This window comes from Sciurus carolinensis, chromosome 3 (genome assembly GCF_902686445.1).
Source record: "Sciurus carolinensis chromosome 3, mSciCar1.2, whole genome shotgun sequence".
Classification (NCBI taxonomy): domain Eukaryota; kingdom Metazoa; phylum Chordata; class Mammalia; order Rodentia; family Sciuridae; genus Sciurus; species Sciurus carolinensis.
This window is the reverse complement of record NC_062215.1, coordinates 11,391,189-11,412,657: the sequence shown is the minus strand read 5'-3', so window position 1 is coordinate 11,412,657 and position 21,469 is coordinate 11,391,189. Positions and strand designations below refer to the sequence as shown.

General features: G+C 45.6%; 2 protein-coding genes across 3 annotated transcripts in view; one reads left to right on the top strand and one right to left on the bottom strand.

The window, feature by feature from the left end:
• Positions 1-12,194, top strand: part of Arsg (arylsulfatase G) — a 90,108-nt gene extending 77,914 nt beyond the window's left edge. The window contains exon 13 of the mRNA XM_047546419.1: positions 11,090-12,194. Within this exon, the coding sequence (XP_047402375.1) occupies positions 11,090-11,364 (275 nt within the window). The 3' untranslated portion in view covers positions 11,365-12,194. The remainder of the gene's footprint in view (positions 1-11,089) is intronic.
• Wipi1 (WD repeat domain, phosphoinositide interacting 1) overlaps positions 12,171-21,469 on the bottom strand; it is a 28,561-nt gene continuing 19,262 nt past the window's right edge. Inside the window, exons 9-13 of one of the 2 annotated variants that reach the window (XM_047546416.1) lie at positions 17,656-17,820; positions 16,885-16,992; positions 16,126-16,244; positions 15,630-15,730; positions 12,171-12,711 (exon numbers count right to left, since the gene is read on the bottom strand). In XM_047546416.1, the coding sequence (XP_047402372.1) occupies positions 12,664-12,711; positions 15,630-15,730; positions 16,126-16,244; positions 16,885-16,992; positions 17,656-17,820 (541 nt within the window). In that variant the 3' untranslated portion in view covers positions 12,171-12,663. Of the gene's footprint in view, positions 12,712-14,609; positions 15,324-15,629; positions 15,731-16,125; positions 16,245-16,884; positions 16,993-17,655; positions 17,821-21,469 lie in introns of those variants that run through there. The other variant, XM_047546417.1, reaches the window with a different exon arrangement.

Genomic DNA, 21,469 nt, shown 5'->3' with positions numbered 1-21,469 from the left:
TAAGGCCTTCAGTTTTATCCTTCCTTTTCGACATTGTTTTGGCTATTCTGGGTCCCTTGAGATTCCATGTGGATTTTAGAATGGGATTTTATATTTCTAAAAATAAAAATCATTGGGATCTTGGTAAGGATCAAACACGTATGTCACAATGACATACGTTTTGATATTTTAATTATTTTAAGTCTTATTCATAAACATGGGATGTTTTTATTTATGTGTTATTTAATTTCGTTTAGCAATGTTTTATAATTTTCATTGTATAAGTCTTTTGCCTTTTTGGTTATTTCCTATTTTTTTCTTTTTGAAATGGAACTGTTTTCGTAGTATCCTTTTCAGATTGTTATTAATGTCTAGAAATATAACTGATTTTGTCTGTTCACGTTTTTGCGGTTACTTTGCTGAATTCATTTATTACTTCTGTGTGTGTGTGTGTGTGTGTGTGTGTGATTTGTAGGGTTTTCTAAATACATGAACATATTATATTATATGAAAGAGATGGTTTTACTTCTTCCTTTCCAATTTGGATTTTTAAAAATATTTTATTTTCTTGTCTAATTGCTCTGGCTGGAACTTCCCAGTACCATGTGAAATAGACGTGGCAAAATTGGGCATCTTGGTTTTTCCATATTTAAAATGTGGTCCCATATTTAAAACATGTTTTTTCTATTATGAAAGTGTGTTAAATTTTGTCAGATGCTTTTTGTACATTAATCAAGATGATCATGGGTTTTCCCCCTTCGTTCTATTAATGTGACATATTATATTGACTGATTTTCATTTTTTGAACCATCCTTGCATTCCAGGAATACACAGCAATTTGCCTTTTAACGTGCTGCTGAATTTGATTTGCTATAATTTTGTGGAGTATTCGTGTCAATGTTCATAAGAGATACTGGTCTGTAGTTTTCTTGAAGTGTCTGGTTTTTGTATCAAGATAAATACTTCCCTCACAGAATGAGTTAGGAAGTGTTCTTTCCTCTTCAACAGTTTTGGAAAAGCTTGAAAAAGACCACTGTTAGTTTTTTTTTTTTTTAAGTGTTTGGCACAGTTCACTAGTGAAGTCATCAGGTCTGGGGATTTTCTTTGTCAATAGATTTTTTTTTTTTTTTGATAGAGATTAAACCCAAGTCTTCATGAATGCTAAGTAAACACTGTAACTGAGTTATACCCAAGCCTATCTGTAGCTTTTTGATTACTGATTTAGTCATCTCCTAATAGTTAAAGTTCCATGCTTTGCTAAGTTGCTGAGGCTGACCTCGAACTTGTAAACCTTCTGCCTCAGCCTCCTGAGTCTCTAGGATTACAGGCATGTACCACTATACCCAGCTATTGTTTTTATAGCCTTTATCTTGTTTATTTCTACCCTACTCTTTATTATTTCTTTCCTTCTTTATCTCTGGTTTGTCTACTTTTTCTAATTCTTTGTAAGTTGTAAAGTTAGGCTATTGATTTGTGATCTGTCTTGATTTTTATTTTATTTCTATTTTATTTTTGAGATGGGGTTTCACTATGTTGTCCAGGCTGACCTTGAACTTCTAGGCTTAATCCATTCCCCTGTCTCAACCTCCTGAGTATTTGGGACTTTAGGCTCAGGATGCTGCACCCAGGTTTTTTATCTTTACTTTCTTTCTTTTTAAATACAAGTATTTCTAGCTACAAATTTTCCTCTTAGCACTGCTTTTGCTGTGTTTCATAAGTTTTGGTGGGTTTTATTTTTATTTATTCAACGCTAAGTATTTTCTAAGTATTTCCCTTGTGATTTATTTTATTTGTTAAGAATGTATTGTTTAAGCTGAGCATGGTGCTGCACACTGTAATCCCAGCAACTTAGAAGGCTGAGACAGGAGGACTGCAAGCTTGAGGCCAGCCTCAGCAACTTAGCGAGACCCTTTCTCAAAATAAAAAATAAAAAAGGACCTGGGTTGTAGCGCAGTGATAAAGCATCCCTAGGTTCAATCTCCAACACCAAAAAGAAAAAGAAAAAAAGAATGTGTGGTTGAATTTACACAATCCTATGATTTTTTTGAGTTTTCCTTCTGTTATTGACTTGTAATTTTATCTCACTGTGGTTAGTGATGATACTTTGTATGATATCCATGGCTTTAGGCCTATTGAGACTTAATTTTTAGTCTAACATAGTGTCTATTCTGGAAAATGCGCTAGGTGCACTGGGGAAGAATGTGTATGTTGTTGTTGGGTAGTGTTCTGTATGTATGAGATGCAGAGTCTGTGTATGGATTTTTTTCTTCTTCTTTTTCTTTTTTTTTTTTCTTTTTTTCTTTTTTTGTACATGGATGTCCTCTTGGTCTAAAACCATTTGTTGAAAGAAAAGAATAACTTAGCCAGGCATGGTGGTGCTTGCCTGTAATCCCAGTGGCTCAGGAGGCTGAGGCAGGAGAATAAAAGCTTGCAAGGCCCTAAACAACTTAGCAAGACTGTCTCATAATTAAAAATAAAAAGGACTGGGAATATTGTTCAGTGCTCAAGCCCCCTTGATTTAATCCCTATTACCAAGAAAAAAATCCATTGGACTGTGTTAGTTCCTTGTCAAAGATCAGTTAACTGCCTTATGTGGATCTATTTAAGGGTTCTATTCTGGTCCATTGACCTATTTTTCTTTTCTTTCACCAATACCACATGTCATGATTATTGTAGCTTTCTGGTACATTTTCAAGTCAGGTAGCCCTCTGACATTTTTCTTCTCCTTCAATGTTGTATTGGTTATTCTGAATTTTTTGCCTTTCCATGTGACCTCTAGAATCAATCTGTCAATATCCACAAAACAAACTGCCAAGATTTTTGTTGGGATAGCACTGAATACGTACAGCAAGTCGGGGAAGAGGTGACATCTTGACCAGACTGAGTCTTCTTGTCCATTAATGTGGATTCTTTATTTACTTAGCTTGATTTCTCTTATTAGAGCTTTATAGTTTGCCTCAAGTAGATCTTATAGATATTTTGTTAGATTTATACCTAGGTATTTTATTTTTGGGGAGGTGCTAATGTAAATGGTTTTGTTTTTAATGTCAAATTCTACCTCTTCATTGACTATATGTAGGAAAGAGATCAACTCTTGGGATATTAACCTTGTATCCTATAACCCTGATGTAATCTCTTCTTAGCTCTAGGATTTTGGAGGGTTGCTTCTTTCTGATTATATATGTAGACAATTATGTCATCTGCGGATAAAGACGTTTTATTTCTTCCTTCCCAGTCAGCATGCCTTTTATTTCCCTTTTCCTCTTATTGCATCAAACAAGACTTTTAGTATAATGTTGATCAAGGAGCAATAAGAAACAACGTCTTTGCTTATTCCTGATCTTAGCAATAAAGCTTCTAGGTTTTGACTATAAAGTATGTTAGCTGTAGGGTTTTTGTATATGATTTTTAACAAGTTTTTTGCTGAGAGTTTTTTTTTTTTTTAAATGAGTATTAGATCTTGTCAAGTGTTTTTTTCTTTTTTCTTTTTCTTTTTCTTTTTTTTTTTTTTTTTGGTACCAGTAATTGAACTCAGGGGCACTCAACCACTTAGTGACATCCCCAGCCCTATTTTGTATTTTATTTAGAGACAGAATCTGTGAGTTGCTTAGTGCCACCCTCTAAGCCCGACTGGGTTTTTTTTTTTTTTTTTTTATCATCTATTGGTTTGATAATGTCATTTTTCTTCATTAACCTTTGAGCTCATGGATTCAATGAACTGATTTTTAATATTGAACCAGCTGTGTGTACTTGGGATAAATCCCACTTGGTCGTGGTGTGTACTTTAAAAGAATACATTGATCGATTCAATTGCTAATATTTTGCTGAGGATATTTTCATCTACGTACGTAAGAGACATTGGTCTGTAGTTTTCTTTTGTTATGTCTTTGTGTAGATTTGGTGTTAGGTTAATGTTGGCCTTATAGACTAGAATAGGTCAACATCCATCCTCTGCTTCTATCTTCTGGAAGAGATTGTAGAGAATTGGTATCATTTCTTCCTTAGATATTTGGTAGAATTCATCCATATGTTTTGGATCTGGAATGTTCCCCAAAGGCTCTGGTGTTGATGACTGCGTCCCCAGTAGGTGGTGCTATTGTGAGGGGGGCCCCAGTTGGAGGAAGTGGGTGATTGGGGCATGCCCGGGAAGGGTATGTCTTGTCCCCCGCCCTTTCCTCCCTCTCTCTCTCTTTGCTTTCCTGCCACCATGAGATGAGAAGCTTTGCTCTGCTCTTCCCCTCCACCATGTTCAGCCTCACGGTGGACCCAGAGACAGTGGAACCAGCAGACAATGGACTTGGTCTATTCTGTCAAGCTTATCACACTTACAGGCACAGAGTTTTCCACGACATTTCTTTATTGTCCCTTCAATGTCTGTGGGATCTATACTGATGTCATCTTCTTCATTTCTGATATAAATAGTTTGTGTCTTTTTTTCTTAGCCTGGCTTGAAGGTTGTTAAAAAAATGTTAATAAAAGAGATTTTATTAATCTCTTAATAAAATCAGCTCTCTGACTTTTCTTGATTTTTTTCTGTTCATTTCTTGTTTTTGGTTTCATTGATTTCTGTTTAAATTTTTATTTTTTCTTTTCTTCTGCTTACTTTGGAATTAATTTCCTCCATGTTCTAGTTTCCTAATGTAGAAGCTTATGTTAATGATTTTTAGGTCTTTTTTCTTTTCTCATATATCCTTTTAAAAATTATGAATTTCTCTGTTAGCACTTCTTTCATCACATCCTACAAATTTTCATGTTTTTTTTCATTTTTCACTTAGTGACAGATATTTTAAAATTTCTCATGAGACTTGTCCTTTGACTCAAGTATTATTTAGAAATTTGTTATTTAATCTTCAAATATTTTGGGATTTCATACCTTCCTGTTATTAACTTCCAATTCAATTTCCTTGTGATCTGAAGATAGACAATGTATGCTTTCTATTCTTTTAAATTGTTGAGGTGTGTATTCTAGCCCAGAATACAGCTTATATTGGTATGTTAGTCAGCTTTCCATTACTGTAACAAAATGCCTGAGATAATAAACTTAAAAAGAGAAAAGATTTATCTTGATTCAGTTTCAGGTTTCACTCCGTGATTGATTGGCCCTGTTACTTTGGACCTGTGGTAAGGCAGAACACCATTGTGGGAGTGTACGACTACTCACTTTGTGGTGGCCAGGAGGCAAAAAGAAAGGGAAAGGATAAGAGAGAGGCATCCCATAATGCCCCTCAAGAGCATGGCCACCATACCTCAGATCTCCCAGTGAACCCCAGCACTGGTGGCACTACAGACTGGGGACTAAGTCTCTAACATATTAGCTTTGCAGGACATTTAAGAGACACAGTATTGCACTTGCTGAGTGTTTCACGTGCACTCGGGAATAATGTGTGTTTTCTTGTTGTTGAACTAATTTATGGTTTTTCATTATATCCAATGGGGTTGATGGTATAGTTGAATTCAACTGTCTTTATTGACTGATTTTCTGCCTGCTAGATTCATCCATTTCTTTTTAAAATTTTTTATTTAGTTGTTGATGGACATTTATTTTACTTTTTTATTTATTTATATGTGGTGCTGAGGATTGAACCCAGTGCCTCATACATGCTAACAAGTGCTCTTCCACTGAGCCACAACCCCAGCCCTAGATCCGTCCATGTCTGATGAAGGGATATTAAAGTCTCCAGCTCTAACAGTGGGCCCATCTATTTTTCCTTTGTGGTTTTATCAGTTTCTGCCTCATGTATTTTGAATGCTCTGCACTTTAAGGGTTGTTCTTTCTTCTTGGAGAACTGACACCTTTATCATTATTTGATGCTCCTCTTCATCCCTGACAACCCTCCTCACTCTGAACTCCTCTTTTCCTGAAGTCAACAGAGCTCTTCCCGCTTTCTTTTGATTAATGTTAGCATGATATATCTTCCCACCACCATTAACTGTTACCTATGTGTCTTTCTATCCAAAGCAGGTTTCCTATAGACAACATGCATTTGGGTTTATATTTGGATCCTCTCTGACAACCTCTTTTAGTTGGTGCATGGAGACCATCGATGTGTAAAGCGATTTTTGATCCAGTTGTATTAACACCTACCATATTTGTTAATGTTATTTGTTGCCCTATTCTTTTTCCTTATTCTTATATTCCACTTCTTTTCTACCTTTTGGGGTTTTAACAGTATTTGTAATGATTCCATCTGCTTTCTTATGTCAGTCATACTTTTTAAAAAGTCTGTCTTAGTGGTTACCCTAAAGTTTGTAATATATAGTTGTAACTAATTCGAATCCACTTTCAAATAACATTACACTACTTCAAAGGCATTGCAAGTCCCATATAATAAAACAGTCACAGTTCCTTCGTCCTGTTCCCTCTTGGCAGTGCTGTCTGTCATTTTATGTAAGCATAAGCATACATAAGCACGTGTATGTACCTAAGCAAACATAATCAAGTACATAGTTGATATTCCAATTTTGGGGAAATATCCAGGAGAAAAATAGGAGTTTTAAATTTTACCTTCACTTACTGCTACTCCGGTGCTCTCAGTTTATGTGGATGTTAGTTTCTGAGTTACACAATTTCCTGTCATTCCATAGAACTTCTTGTGACACTTCTTGAAAGACCAGTCTACTCACAAAACATTTCCTCAAATTTTGTTTGCCTGACAAAGTCTCTAATTTTTCTTTTACTTTTGAAGGAATTTTATAGGGTACAGAATTCTAGGTAGTTTTCTTCTGTTAAAACTTTATTTCCTTTCACTCTCTTCTTTCTTGCATGGTTTCTGAGAAGTTGAAATTTTTATAATTTTTTCTTTAGTGTAATTCTTTTCTTTGATCCCCACCATAGCCTCTTTCAAGATAAAAAAAAAAAAAATTTCCCCCTTTGATGCTGGATCAATGCAGGGCCTGCAAGTGCTAAGCAAGTTCTCTACTGCTGAGTTACACCTCAGTCCTGCAATTTGAATATTATACCCTAGGTATAGGTATAGTTTCCTCCCAGCCCCTTTAAAACTGCCTGATATCTTCTGACTTTCCTGGATTTACGGTTAGTGTCTGACATTAGCTTGAGGAAATTCTATCATGATTGCTTCAAATGTTTCTTCTGTTCCTTTGTCTTCTTTTCTCTTCCAGTATTTCCATCGTGTGTATGTTACACTCTGTAGTTTTTCCACAGTGCTTGGGAATCTTGTTCTGCTTGTAGTTTTTCATTCACTTTGCTTTTCAGTTTTGGAAGTTTCTGTTGAAACATCCCCAAGCTGAGAGAGTCTTTCCTGCATTATATCCAGTCTACTCCTGAGCCCATCAAAAGTATTCATTTCTACTAGAACATTTTGATCACTAACTTTTATTTTTAATCTTTCTTAGAATTTCCATCTCCCTGCTTACATTACCTGTTTCTATAGGCTGTCTACTTTGTCTGTTAGAGCCTTTTGCATATTAGTCAGTTGTTTTAAATTCTCAGTCTGATAATTCCAACCATCCTGCCTTATCTGACTCAGGTTTTGATGCTTGCTTTATGATTCTGGTACTGGGGATTGGACCCACTGCCTCACATGTGCCAGGTAAACACTCTACCACTGAGTTATAGCCCCTGCCCTTTTTTTTATAAAAAATTGAACTGAGCATGGTGGTGCATGCCCACAGTCCCAGCAACCTTGGAGGCTGAGGCAGGAGGATTGCAAGTTTGAAGTCAGCCTCAGCAACTCAGCATGACCCTAAGCAACTTAGTGAGACCCCTGTCTAAAAATAAAAAGGGCTGGGATGTGGATCAGGGGTTGGAGGTTCAACCCCTCATGTCAAAAAAAAAAAAAATTTTTTTTTGTTTTGTTTTTTTTTTGTTTATTTTGAGACAGGGTCTCACTAAGTTGCCCGAGCTGACCTCCAACTTGCCTTCTTCCTGCCTTGACCTTCCAAGTAGCTGGGATTATAGGCATGTGCCACTGTGCTGGGCAGTGATTTTTTTTTCTCTTACTGGACTGACATACCAGATAAAAGAAACCTCGGTGGATATGCCTTTAGTACCGTGGTGGTTGAGAAGTGGGGAGAGAGGAAGTGTTCCTTGTTCTGTGATTAGGGCCCAGTCTTTTGGAAAGCCTGTGCCTCTGACCATGATCCTCACAAGTACCTCTTAGCCTTCCCCTGACTCTCAGGTGGAACAGGATGGGGTTGGGTATTTCCCTTTACTTAGGATTTTTAGGCTCTTTAAAAAAAAAATCCAATAATTTAGGTACTGGTGAAATAGTTTCTCCTGAGTGCAGGCTACGTGAGGATGAACAGAATGCTCTTAACAATGGTTGCGTTTCTCCTCCTTCTTCTGGAAGCCTGAGGGGATTTTTCTGTAATAGTTCCTGTGAGAACCTGGCTGAGTTCCTGGAGGTATAGCTCACACACGTGCAGGGGTCCAGGCGGGGGTGTGGCCCACTGGGATCGGCCCTGGGTGCCATCCCAGCCCTGCCAAGAAGAAAAGCGGCATGGGAGTCCTCGGTGGCCTGGCTCCTAGACTTGTCTACCCAGAGCCTCCAGGGGATATGTCCGTTCCAGTTTGGGTTTTCCCACTCTGGTGCCCCTGGAGAGCTCTGCTCTGGTAAGTGGTGATTCTGTCCGTCCGTCTGTCTTTCCACTTTGTGGGCAGTGGTTTTGCCCAGTGACCCCTCTTCTCAGGCAGATCTAGCAGAGTTGTTGGATTTTTCGGTTTGGTCAGCTTTTTACTTGTTAGGCTGGAGTGGCGGTTTCCAAATTGCTCAGGTGCCAGGGTGGAAGCTGGCGGCGACTTATGTCACGGTTTTTCACAATTGTAAGCTGGCCGCTGTCAAAGGCGCGCCGTGGAGATTCTGCTTCCTGCTGTAAGGGCTGACTTGTCCCCACAGGTGGTCGGTCAGCAGCTGGTCCCCTTGAGTTTCTGGAGGCTTGGTGTTAGGGTGTTAACTCTGGTCCTCCAGATTGTGTCCTTCACCTCTGCCCCTCGCCTCAACTGCTTGGGACTTTGGTGGGACAAAGGAGGCGCTCCTGAGGCTTTTCTGAGTTAGTGGAACCTTGCTCTGCACCCTTCCCCGAAGCCGGTGGCATCAGACTGCTCTCGAGCTATTTTGGTCTTCTGGCTGTTGCTGGAATCTCTGTCCTGGGCATGTGCAGGTCAGGGGTCAGCCAAGGATTCGAAGGAGATCTGTGTAGATTTGGCAGCTTCACCTTTATGGCTGCCTCCTCCCCAGGGTTCCCTCCAATCCGTATTCATCTTCTGTGGTGGTCCTAAGTCTGACACCTCCAACCAGAGAGGCCTCAGCTTTGGTCTCCGTTTCTAGCAGCTTCAGGCTACTGACTGGGAAATGTCCCCAGGAGAAAACTGAAACAGATCCAAGCCAGGGTGGCTTCTTTCTTTCAAATGTTGACTCTCTTCCAGTTTCTGCCTGTCTTGGTTATTTTCTATTGTCTTAAAATTTTTTTAAGTGCATTGCCTAGAATTTACTATTTTATCTAGAAGAGGGTAGTTCTAGACAAACTGTTATTCCCTCAAAAGGAATTAGTTGAGTTTTACAAGAGGAGTCGGTCTCAACTTTTGCTTGCTCAATTGCCAAAGCTCATGTCACTTCACGTGCCCCTTACGGGTAATGAAGAATACCGTCAAATGCTTCTCCAAACTCTGGCAGGGGTGGTAACCCCTGATCTCTGTAAACAACCTGTGTCTTGATTACGGGAGGCAAACCACTAATGGAGAGCTCCTTTGAGGTTGTGCACTCTATTGATTCTTCTCAATATTTCAAATTTTACTTCTGGCCAGACTGGATCAGAAAACTGCATCCTTAGGTAGCATGGCCTTGGCCCCTTAGATTTACTTCTGCTGAATTGTCCTTGAGCATCAAGCCACATCAGGACCATCCTAATCACACAGTTGTATTTTTTTTTTTTTTTTTGATTAAGAATGTAATTGGGCAGCTGGGCTCAGTGGTGCACGCCTGTAATCCCACAGGCTCAGGTAGCTGAGGCAGGAGGACTGTGAGTTCAAAGCCAGCCTCAGCAACTTAGCAAGGCCCTGTCTCTAAATAAAATCAAAAAAGGTTGGGGATGTTGCTCAGTGGTTAAGCGCCCCTGGGTTCAATTCCTGGTACCAAAAGAAAAAGAAAAAAAAAAAATGTGATTGCTTAGTCCATGATGCAGGACCTTTTAGAGGAGGAGCCCCTGGAAGATTTCTCAGACCCAAAGGTCAGAAAAAGTTCAGCTTTTCCTAAGAAGTTGATAATGTCTTTGGGAAATTTTAATTTCCAAAGAGTGATAATGTTTGGATACTAAGATACTAAGATGCTCAGAGGCAGACTGCATATATATATATGGTATATATATATATATATATATATATATTTTTTTTTTTTTTTTTTTTTTTGGTCAGGGTTGTACTGGGGATTTAACCCAGGGGCACTTTTACCACTGACTCACATCCCCAGCCCTTTTTATTTATTTATTTTTTAATTTGAGACAGTCTTGTTAAGTTGCTGAGGCTGGCTTTGAGCTTACGATCCTCTTGCCTCAGCACTTCCAAGCTGCTGGGATCATAGGCATGTGCCACCGCGCCCTGCCAGACTATATTTTTGAATCTCTTTCCTACTTACTTTTATTTATTCAATTATGTTTATTTCTGCCAAATACCTTAACTCCCTTTTACAGAGACAGAGGGGGAGGGGTGTCATTGAAATCATTAAGAGCCAAGGATACTGCTGTCCTTCCAAATGTTCTTGTCACCCCTCTCTTGGGACTGACTGAGCAGCCAGATTCTAATCCGTGTAAGAATTGCATTTCAACCCAAAGCGAATTTACTCACCTTGCCTTCCATCTAATTCACCAATCGGTATTCAAGAAATCAGTTTTCAAAGGAATCAGGTTTACCCTGCAAGGGCAGAGATGAAAGATCTTTGCAGGAATGTTCTACTGGCTCCAAGGAGATCTCCAGATCACTGTGCCTGACAGGATCTTCACTGGAGGGGAGAATAGATTCTCATGGCCATCTCTTTGACAGGCAGACCATCATTTGAGTGTCAAGTGCTGGTATGTTCCATTTGTAATCAGTCCCGGGTCTCTTGACTCCGAGTCGTGGTCCAGTCTGATGTGGTCCGTGTGGTCATCCTTTCTGTAGGTGGAGCCAGAGCTTGTGACGGAAGCACCGGGCCTGAGCAGCAACACCGGCTCCCTCTCATTTTTGATCTCCAAGACGACGTTGCGGAAGGCGTTCCTCTACCAAGAGGGGGTGCCGAGTACCAGGCCGTGCTGCCCAAGGTCAGGAAGGTCCTTGCAGACGTCTTTCAAGACATTGCCAATGACAACGTCTCCAGAGCCGACTACACACAGGATCCTTCAGTAATTCCCTGTTGTAATCCCTACCAAGTCGCCTGCCGCTGCCAAACCGAGTAACAGGCCAGTTTTTCCACTGGAGGGATGACCAGAAATCAGACGGGCAGGTTCACTTTCAAACTTGCTTTGCCTTCTTTACCAACATATGCTGTAAAAACAAGTCTCCGAGTTTTGGCTGGGGGCCACCACTGGGCACCCCCGCTTTGCATACTGTCCCTTCTCCATGCCATCTTGAGAGACACAGCTGAGCTGAGCTGGCTTGGGGGCAGTGAGCATGGCGCAGTGGAATGCTCCCTGGCTTCAGAGTCGGGCACAGGTTCTGAACTTGGGCACTTATTTAACCTCACTTGCAAGTTGATTTTGAAGGTTAAGTAAGGCAGTTCCTGAAAATGCCTCGTGTGTTACCCGACACAGAGCAGAGACCTGGTGTGTTTTAGTTTCCTCTTCATTTTAGATAGACTGATTCCAACCAGTATGTGTAGACCTTCTCCATCTTTATGTATTTTTCTTTTGTGGTGCTGGGGATTGAACCCAGGACCTCATGCGTGCCAGGCTACCACTGAGCTGCACCCCAGTTATTCCATGTATAATAAACATACAAATCACCTGGGATCTTGTGCAAATGCAGATTCTGGCTCAGTAGGTCTGGGGGTGCCTGCGAGCTCCATGGGATGCTTCAAGAAGCAGGATCTGGACTAGATGAAGTCAGGCTCCTTCCAGGTCTCGGAGCACAAGAGTCGATGGCTAAGCCCATGACCCTTCCTCCTTTTCCCCCTTTAAAGGTCAAATGAGTGTACTCTAAAGATTTTAGGAGTTCTTCCTGAACCCTGAAGCCCCCAAGAATAAAGTTTAAGAAAACTCAAAAATGCATTGCCATGATTTTATTATTAGTGTCCTAAATGGGACTCGAAGGTAATAAATGATTTATTCCAATCACTGCAAAAATACTTTGCCTGGCTAAAATAGTATCTCTCTACATGTATGTAATATACAAGAAACAAGAAGTACAATTCAAAGAGATTTTCCTGTAAGTACATTTTTTTACACAGCATACATTTAAAAAGGATGCCCTTTTTAATATAAAATTCCTGTTATATACCAATATGGTTAGCTAACATTTACACTGTGGTTTGAAGGTATTTTAAACAGAGTGGTATGGATGCAGTGTCCCCCACGCCCACAGGCAGCCAGGCTGAGGGGCTTGGTGAGGCGTCAGCCGTGTCCTGTGGCTTAGGCAGTGCGGCACCCAGGCTCCTGTCCCCTTTCTGCTCACACAATCGCACTCCATTCTTCCACCTTCCTGGTTCTCTCCAAAACCACCTGACAGGGGATGTCCTGATCTCTGAGGTGCACGTCTTGTCATGACTGCTTCGTTTTGCCCTTCTGACTTCCACGGCACAAGATTATCTACCGAAATCAAAACAGAATGTCCTTATTCTTCCCAGGAAGAGGCTGGCGGGCAGGCTGGGTCACCCACATGGCAGGCTGTGCCAGGGGGGCTCACAAGGGAGGCTGGGCACTGCGGAGCTTTTCCACCTGACCACAGTTTGACCCTCACTCGTACACCATATCTTATGAGTGTGGCACAGATTCTGAAATGCTGACTGCGTATAAAATGTGTGCGTGCGAGCATGTGTCTACTTTAGCAAAAGGCTCATCTTGTAAACACAGAGTGCTAAGTCACTATAGAAAAGTCAGTAAATAGCCTTGGTCCCAATTGCCTTAGTCTTGCTCACGAGGTTAAGGCTGTCTCCCAAAATGCACAGAGTTGAACACTGGCCTGTTACTGAAAGAGAGGTTGCTCACCCTCTGGAAGACAGCCTCTCCCTAAGCTGCCAGAAATGATCAATTCACTTTTCTTCCATTGTTCTCAGAGCAAAGTAAGCAAAGAGGAGTAAGGAAATGCAGGGCATCGTCAGTATATTTTACAAAGATCACTAGTGACGACCCATGTTCTTAAGGCCGAGGCCCAGGGAGCCCTGATGCAGATTCCCCCGGGCAGCCTGTGTTCCTCCCTGGAAGAGACGTGATTCTCATCAAGCTGAGACTCCAGGATCCTTTTCCAGTCTCAGAAGCTTATTAGGAAAATGAATGAGGAGGTGGATTCCGGACAAATATTTGCAACAGGCCAGGCAAGGATAAAGGCAGAGGGAGGATTTCTAGAATCTCTGGTTGAACGTTTCTGCTGCTATGGGCATGACTGAGATGCACCAGGCTGGGCAGCATCCCAGTAGCGTCTATGCCCCTGGTCCGCCTGCAGCAAGACAGTGACGCCTGCCAGCTACTGATCCTGTACCTCGGGGGACGCACCGGCCCCTCCCCGCCATCCACCTGCAGGCTAAAGGACAGGCTGGCTCTGGTGGCCACCACCGCGCCTCACGCCTGCCCTGCACGCATATCCCCTGGGACCTCATTCAGCGTCCAGCACTCCTGCAGGCAGGAAGCCTCTCCCTTGCATTAATAAAGATTCTTGATGCAGTTTAAACCAACTCTCACTCATTTAGTTCGTAAGAAGGAAGCAGGACAACTGGCTTGCTCCCAGCTTCCTGGCAGTGTATATGTGAACAGGCCTGGTGACAAGTTTAAGTACTAGTTGTTGTTTTTTTTTTTTTTTTTTTTTTTTTTTTTTTTGTGGTGCTGGGGATGGAACCCAGGGCCTTGTGCATGCCAGGCAAGCACTCTGCCAACTGAGCTATATCCCCAGCCCGAGTACTAGTTTTTAAAGTAAGCATCTCTAATTCTTTAACCCCAGATGCACACAGGGTACCTATTATTTCATACAGGTTGTAACAGACTACCTCCTAAATGCCAGTCGCCTAATACCCTAAATCTCTAAATATAAGAGACTGCAAGGTTTGCTCTGATTACAATTAAGAATCTAATAATCTAGTACTTTTTTTTTTTTTTATAGAATTCACATATTTTTACCAAAATTACTGAAATGGAACCCAGTGAGTGTCTGGATGCTCTAAACCTTGACGGAGTAGGGTGGTCACATTTGTCCCCACTGCGTCTGACCTAGAGTGCTCTGGTTCCCAGAAGGCACAACTTCAGGTAAATAACCAATTCTTAAGGAGACAGAGAAACTCCCTTTAGAGCTCCTTGGCGTCATGGGAACTCAGAGGCAAAACAATGGGCTCAGGCAGCAACTCTCGGGCAGGAAACCAACAGATGTTTTAAAATTTATAATTAGTGTTTTTAAGCACACTCCTGTCCACCACTAAAATAAAAATATCGCTGGCTGGCAACGTATTTGGCAACCTGCCTATTAAAAGCCAGAAATGTATACTGCAGTCCACAGAGCCACAGATGTCCCCCCGTTGTGCACAAATAGCCCATACAAGGTTTTTTTTTTTGCGGGGGCGGCCACATAGGCTTACGGGGTTGTCCCACGGATCTGGGGAAGAAAGAAGCCCGACCTGCATGCCACTCTAACAAATGGATCTCACCCGACAAAACAAGGATCAGGAGAGGGCGCTCTGCACCCAGGTCCTGTGGGTGCTGCGCCACAGCCCACATGGCCATTCCTCTCTGGTTAAAGAGTTGGCTGTCCAAGTCTTGGCCCCTTACTGCTGCCAATCGAAAGGATTTTGGGTTGCCCCTCTTGGATGTTTTCTAACAGAAGCTTGTAAGAGGGGTCTGTGTTGCTCCAACTAGAAGCTTGAAGCAGCAGCGGCCAAGGAGGCCCTGGGAACCCCCTAGGGAGAGAATCTTTTCTCCAGATGCAGATGTTGGAAGAAACCAAGCCCAGGGCTCAGCCAGCCCTGGGGGAACCTCGCTTGCAGAACAGCTGGAGCAAGGTGCTGGGAAGCCCTGCTAAGGGTGCTCAGGTGAGCTCCCACATCCCAGCTTCAGCCTGGAGGCTGGGAGCAGGTCAGCTCCCTGTGGCCAGCTCAGAGTCCCAAACACACCCAGGCCCCGTTAACTCACTACCTCCAGCAGTGGAAAGGCAGCATTCTGCAGACGCATCCCTGGCAGCCTTAGGAAAATTCGAGTTTTCCACAGGCAGAGGTTCCTACCTAGTGAGCAGAAAAGTCAGCGTATAGAAGAAAAGGAAAGGAGCGGAGGCCTCTGAATGTAATGAGCAGCCCAAACACCCCAGGTTAGTACTTGGTTATCCTAAGGCTGTCGGGCTTGAGCTCGACACCCAACGGCTGGTCCGCAGGGTCTGAGGCACACAGGGTGACATTCTGGGGCCCTCTGAATTTCAGAGAGGAGGATTAGTTGTTAGGGACTGGAAAGCAGGGAAAGGCACTCTGCCCCTCTCAGAGGCAGGGCTTCCTGTGACAGACAGAGCGGCTCTCTCAAGGGTTCCTAGTGCTCACAGGGGGAAATTCATGCTCATCATCAAGACACACTGGTCCCGTGGCAAACTCGTGTTCCGGAATAACCTCTCCGCGGACTGCCCCGCCGTCCTCAGAATATCCTGAGAAACGAAACAAGCCACATGGTCAGTTCTTGCTGCGTGACCCGGGGGCAGGACCTCAGAAGGAAGGACCATCAGGAAACCCTGGAGACGTCTTTGCCTCCGACTGCAGGTGCGGCTCAAGATGGACGTCAGTCCCCACCTGTTAGTGTCTGAGCCTCCGAGAGGCGGGCGGCTCCCACCTACCCTTCCCCCTCCAAAGCCTGAAACTCCCCTCCTCCAAGAGACAGGGACTGATGCTGCTTGTTAAGAAAATGAACCCCCAGGTGGAGCTGTGAAGGCTAGAGTCCCGAGGTTGAAGGCTGGTACCAGGCCGCAGCCACCAGGAATACCCTGCGGAGGGGCAGCCTCCATCCCAGAGGGCCGAGGGACAAGGTGGCCCCGCGTCCGCTCACCTGGCACAGTGGAGGTGGAAGACGAGCTGGGTCTGGCTACCGTCGCTGCGTACGTCTGAGGTAAGGGAGGTCTGAGGTCGTTTTCTTTGTTCTCTTCTGTTGATCCTGGGCCAAGCAAGCTGCGGGCAGCAATTAAGGGGGAGGGGGAATAAAAGAAATCACCACGTATCTAGGACACCTTCAAAAGGAAAGGCACGGGAGGTCTGCGCTTGGCTACTGGGTGTAAATTATAGACCTGCCAGCACGCTGCTAGGTCAGTATGAACTCGAGTGGTCCAAACTTGCCAGGGGTCAGTCATGTGCAAAGTGACCCCCTTCCCTTATATTTAATAGGCAGAGATTGGCCCTCTGCCCTTCCAGGCAGGGACACCGAGACGTGCTGACATAGGCGGGGCAGAGATGAAGGAGTGGCAGCAAGACAAGAGGTCAGCCTGCACTTGCCACAGAAGTTCAGAGAACTTTCCAGGTCAATGCTGTGAGCACCGCTGGATACCCATGGGGGCAGCTAGGAGGACAAGCGGCGCACGGAGACATCCCAGCTTGAGTGCTACCTGTCCTGGCACTGTGCGGGGCAGGAGGGCACGCGCAAGACACCTGACCGAGCCTGACCAGAGCAGGTGCCTGCTGGGGCCTTGCCCCCGAGACAGCTGGTGAGGCAGGAAGGGGAGCAAGGGCGCTGGAGCTGGCCCTCGTTGCCGGCGCAGTGACGGCTCTCCCGCAGCAGCTCTGGGACACCTGCTTCTAAAGCCGGAGTCTTTACCTGTGGGTCTTGATCAAGACACACTCTCCTCCATCCTGAGGATCCAAATTGTAGATGTAAAGGTGTCCGCTGGAAGACGCGACTAGCAGCCTTGGCAGTTTCTGGATCCTAAGGGCGAGGGACACATGAACCGAGAGAGCGGGAGCCTGGTGCCCAACCCTGGCCTCAGCTGGCCACTAGCCTCCACGCTTTTCCCCTGCCATCAAGAGTCCTGTCCCTGCTGGGCCAGGGTCCGGGCTTTGGGCCATTCCCTGGCTTTCTGCTCATCACCTACTTGCAGGATTTTTTCTGGTCTTTGAACATAATTGTGTGGCTGAGGCAGAACGAGGCGTGTTGGCACTGTCACCCTGTGAAAAGCGACCGACAGCCAACACGCTGGCCTACCCAGACGTCTCAGCCTTTACAGGATGGGCAGGGCAAGTGTGCTGTCCGCTCACCCTCTTAGCTGGTTAGGCTTATGACTTTTAATAAACTCCCTTAAACTTCTTAAATAAGACACCTGTCAGCCCCTGGGTGTTGGAATCTGGACCCTGGGACTTGAGGCTTTTTCCCTAATTACACAAAAATAGGGATTGTTTTTAAGACAGTGTCATTATGACCAGAAGGCCAGCTTCCTGCTGGCCATGTTAAATCCAGAGAGGAACGGCAGCGGCTCGGCTGAGCCCACCCTTCCTCCGGGCCACCTGTCTCTTCTACCTCCGGGGGTTCTGTGCATTGGGCAAGAGCGTTCACACGGCTGCGCTGGTGCAGGGCGGCTGGCACGGTACGTACGTGGAGAGGGTGCAGATATTCCTCTGCCCCGAGAAGTTCAAGCGTCCGGTGGCAAAAGCCCTGTCCTGATTCATCATGTCCGACACCTGGGCAGGGAGGTAGTTGGTAGCAGCCATGAACATCTTTCCCATGTAGCCACTCCAGGTGGAAGGTTCTTCTGGGCGACTGGGGAACAATCAGAGGCAAGGATGGGACTGGGCTGCCGGCGCTGGCGTGTGTCCAGTGATCTGCACGCCCCGCGTTCTTAGCTGCCCTTACCGCGGCAGGCAGAAGCTGTCCTTTAGCACAGTGTTCTGCCCACAGGACACATTATTCTGGCAATTACAAAACAGCATCAGGGACCTGTTTGTCCTTCAGAAGAGCCATTATAAAGCTGTTAAAAGGTTCCCAATGCTACTGCTTTCTTACATTAAAAGATTGTATCAGAGGATTCCTAGATTTCCAGAAGAGGGCAAGGGTAGAGAACGAGACGGAATCGATATGTGGACCCCATAAAATGAACTGGAGCCCGTGCAGGGCTCGGGGAAGAACAGACAGATCTCGGCGTGAAACCTCCCGAGCCAGACTGAGTGGGAAGCGAGCTTCCAGGTGAGAGGCTTTGGGCACGTCTGGTTAAAGCCCGGGAGCCCCCGGGACCCAGCATTCTTAATGCCCAGAGAACTCAAAGGGGCTGGGTAGGTCCCCTGTAGTCTTCGAACTTCATTCCAAGGCCTCTACCAGACAAAGAGGGTGACTACTCCATTGGTGAGACACCCCCATTGCTATGCTCCTCACAGTGGATGGCAAGTCAAGGACCAGGCCTGCTGTACGCAATCCCTTGCTATGACGCCACTCACCTGCGGGACAAGATCCTGGGTGGAAACTTTTGCGGAAGCCCAGTGGGCTCATTTCTCAGGCTACCAACTGGCTAGGTGGCCTTTGGACAAACCCTCTGGGCCTTGATGTTCTCAACTGAAAGCGATCCTCTAGACACACCTGCACCCATGGCCGAGAGCCCTGTGTTCCAGGGTGGGATGTACGAGGAGGAATAACAACCAGACCCCGTGTGCGCAGCAGGGACTCAACACAGATGCGTGGAAAGAAAGTCATCTGAACGAACAATTGTGTGGGGCCACATCAGTGGTACAGGCAAGAGCTCCTCCAGGGCCACAGAGGAGCAGAGGTGGACGAGGGTCCTGAACCCTGTTCCCGTGTTTCAGAGCCCCTCCTGGTAGGCTTGCTGGGAGGACTACAGGAGCCACAGGCAGCTTGCCATGTGACAAGTGCAGTGTTGTAAGACGGTGTCTCTCAGACTCAAGGGCTTGGGGGGGAGGTTCTGGGTGGTGGTCGCTGGGCTCTGTGGGCAGGGAGGAAGCTGGGAACTTCAGAATAAAAGGAGTGAAGGTTTCTGAGGAGGAGGGACATTTTCAGAAAATTAATGCAGCAGGAGTATGCAGGATGGAGTGGTCAAAAGTGACTGGAAAGAACAAGACCAAATATGAGCTTAATGAAGTTAGAAACACAGGTAAGGACAGGAGCCAGCGAGGCAGGACTGAAGAGGCACATCATTCAGGACACAGAACACTTCACAGACAGGCTGAGGAAGCACCCAGAAGGACTGGAAGGCCCCTGGTCACCTGCAGTCACTGACAGAAGCAGAGGAGTTTGGGAGAGGGCAGTGAGTTTCCTGTCCTAAGCCCCAGCCCCAGGCCCAGGGGACTAGGCTGGAGCAGTGGGTGGGAGCACTTGGTCACCTGGGGAGCCTCGGGGTGAGAGGCATCTTCACCATGGGCCACCTCCAGGGACCAGCTGACTACAGTAGTGGTGAGCGGAAGCTCCAGGAGAGACCAGGGCTAAGAGGTTGTCTGGAAAGTGACAGAAAAGTCTAGAAAACAGATACAACCTTGGGGGAGTGTGCAGAGTAAGAAGCCCAGGGCAAACCAAGCTTTGGCTATGTCCCCAGAGGGACAGGTTAGAGGGCTCAGGAGAGGATGGGGAGCGGCAGCCTCGCTGTTGCCAGCACTGAGGGGGTGGGGTTGCCAGGGAAGAGGCTTTACAAGCATCGCTCTCCCCGGAGGAGAGGCAGAAGCTCGATGGGAGACCGCTGCACTTGGCGACGTGCTTGCTGGCACCCAGGCACGGAGTTTCAGAGGGATAGAGAACCAGGACCATATCATGCTGCCACACACCCACACATACGTGACAGTGGCCAGCATCACCTCACACCATGGTACACGAGCACATATGTGAAGGAGGCCGGGCACCACCTTATTCTAATTAGGGAGAAAAAGTCTTCTCTCATGGAAGGTCTATCAATTAGAGGAGAGCTTCCAACCACAGAAGAGGCCCCTCTAGGCACAGTGTGAATCCCACCCAGAACATGTACTGGGGATGCCCACTGGCTGTGTCTCGGCAGTTCCCACTCCACAGAAGCCGGGTGGGGGGTGAAGGGTAGTTCTTGCTGTGGATCTGGACCTGCAGACAGCCGGCTTCGAGCGGGACTCTGAAACCTCAGTTCCCATCCTCCTATCCTGCTGCCTTCCAGAAATACTGTGGACTGAGAGAGGAAGGGGGGTGCTCTGTGAACTGCACAGCCCGATGGATGTACACTGTCATTATCATTGCTAACCCTGCCCCTGCTTTCAGAATGTGAGCAAAAGAAAAAACAAATCACTAACACTCCACGTTTCAGTTCCCTAAAGTGATACCAAAAAGAGGCGTCGAGACACAGGAGGAGCCTGAGCCTGAGGAAGGGCATGAGCCACGTGCTGTGCTGCCAGGATCGGTGCCTGCAGCACGCTGGGAGAGGTCGGGCCAAGTGACTGCATGGGTGGTGCCTGGGAGAGAGGGATTCTCCACCTCGCCCCAGGAGAGGCAGCTCCAGAAGGGAACCGGGCACACACCCAGCAGGTGCCCAGCAGCTGTAAATGGACACGCACACCATAGTGGGCAGGTTTCCAGGAAGCGCCCCATGACTCCACGTCCTGGTCCCCGGAACCTGTGATGTGATGAGATCAGCTCCGAGCTGTGCTGTTATGTGGCCCAGGTGACTGCCCAGGTGGGCTTGCTGTAATCACATGTGTGTCCTTAACAGCAGAGCACTTTTCCTGACTGGTGGCAGAAAAGGAAGGCAGAGGGCAAGTGGGACAGTCCAGGGTATGAGGAGGAACTGACAGGATGTTGCTGGTTTGAAGGTACCTAAGGAGCAGGTGGCCTGCTGACAGCCAGCAAGGAAGTGGAGGCCCCATGCCACCTCCTCAAGGACCTGCATTCTTGCCAGTGATGGGATTGAGCTCGGGAGAAGCCTCCAAGCTCCTGATGAGAACACAGCTGGCATGAGGACACCTCCATTTTGTCCTTGAGAAACCCTGAGCAGAGGATCCAGCCATGCTGTTCTGGGTTTTTGATCTCCAGAACTAAGAGATAATAGATATGTGTCATTTGAAGCCATTATGTTTGGGCTAATTCGTTACAGCAACAGTAGGAAGCTAATACACACACCCTTGGCTACACTGTGATTCATACTTTATGACCAAACCTCACTCCACTCCTGTCACTCAGGGACACTGGGAGTGTTTGCCAAACTCATGTGGTGGCAATAGATAATGTTACTATATCCACAGCATCCCTGGTTAGCACTCATTGGTGCTTACTATCTGCCAGGCTTACTTTCTGCTAAATGCTTTATAATGACACACTCGGGCTGTCTTTGTTGCAAGTCTAAGATGTGTGTACTATCACTGTTTGTTCTACAGATGAGGAAACTGAAATACAGAAAGACTAATGACCTTCCCAGGGTATCACAGCTCATAAGGAGCTGAGCTGGGGTGTGATC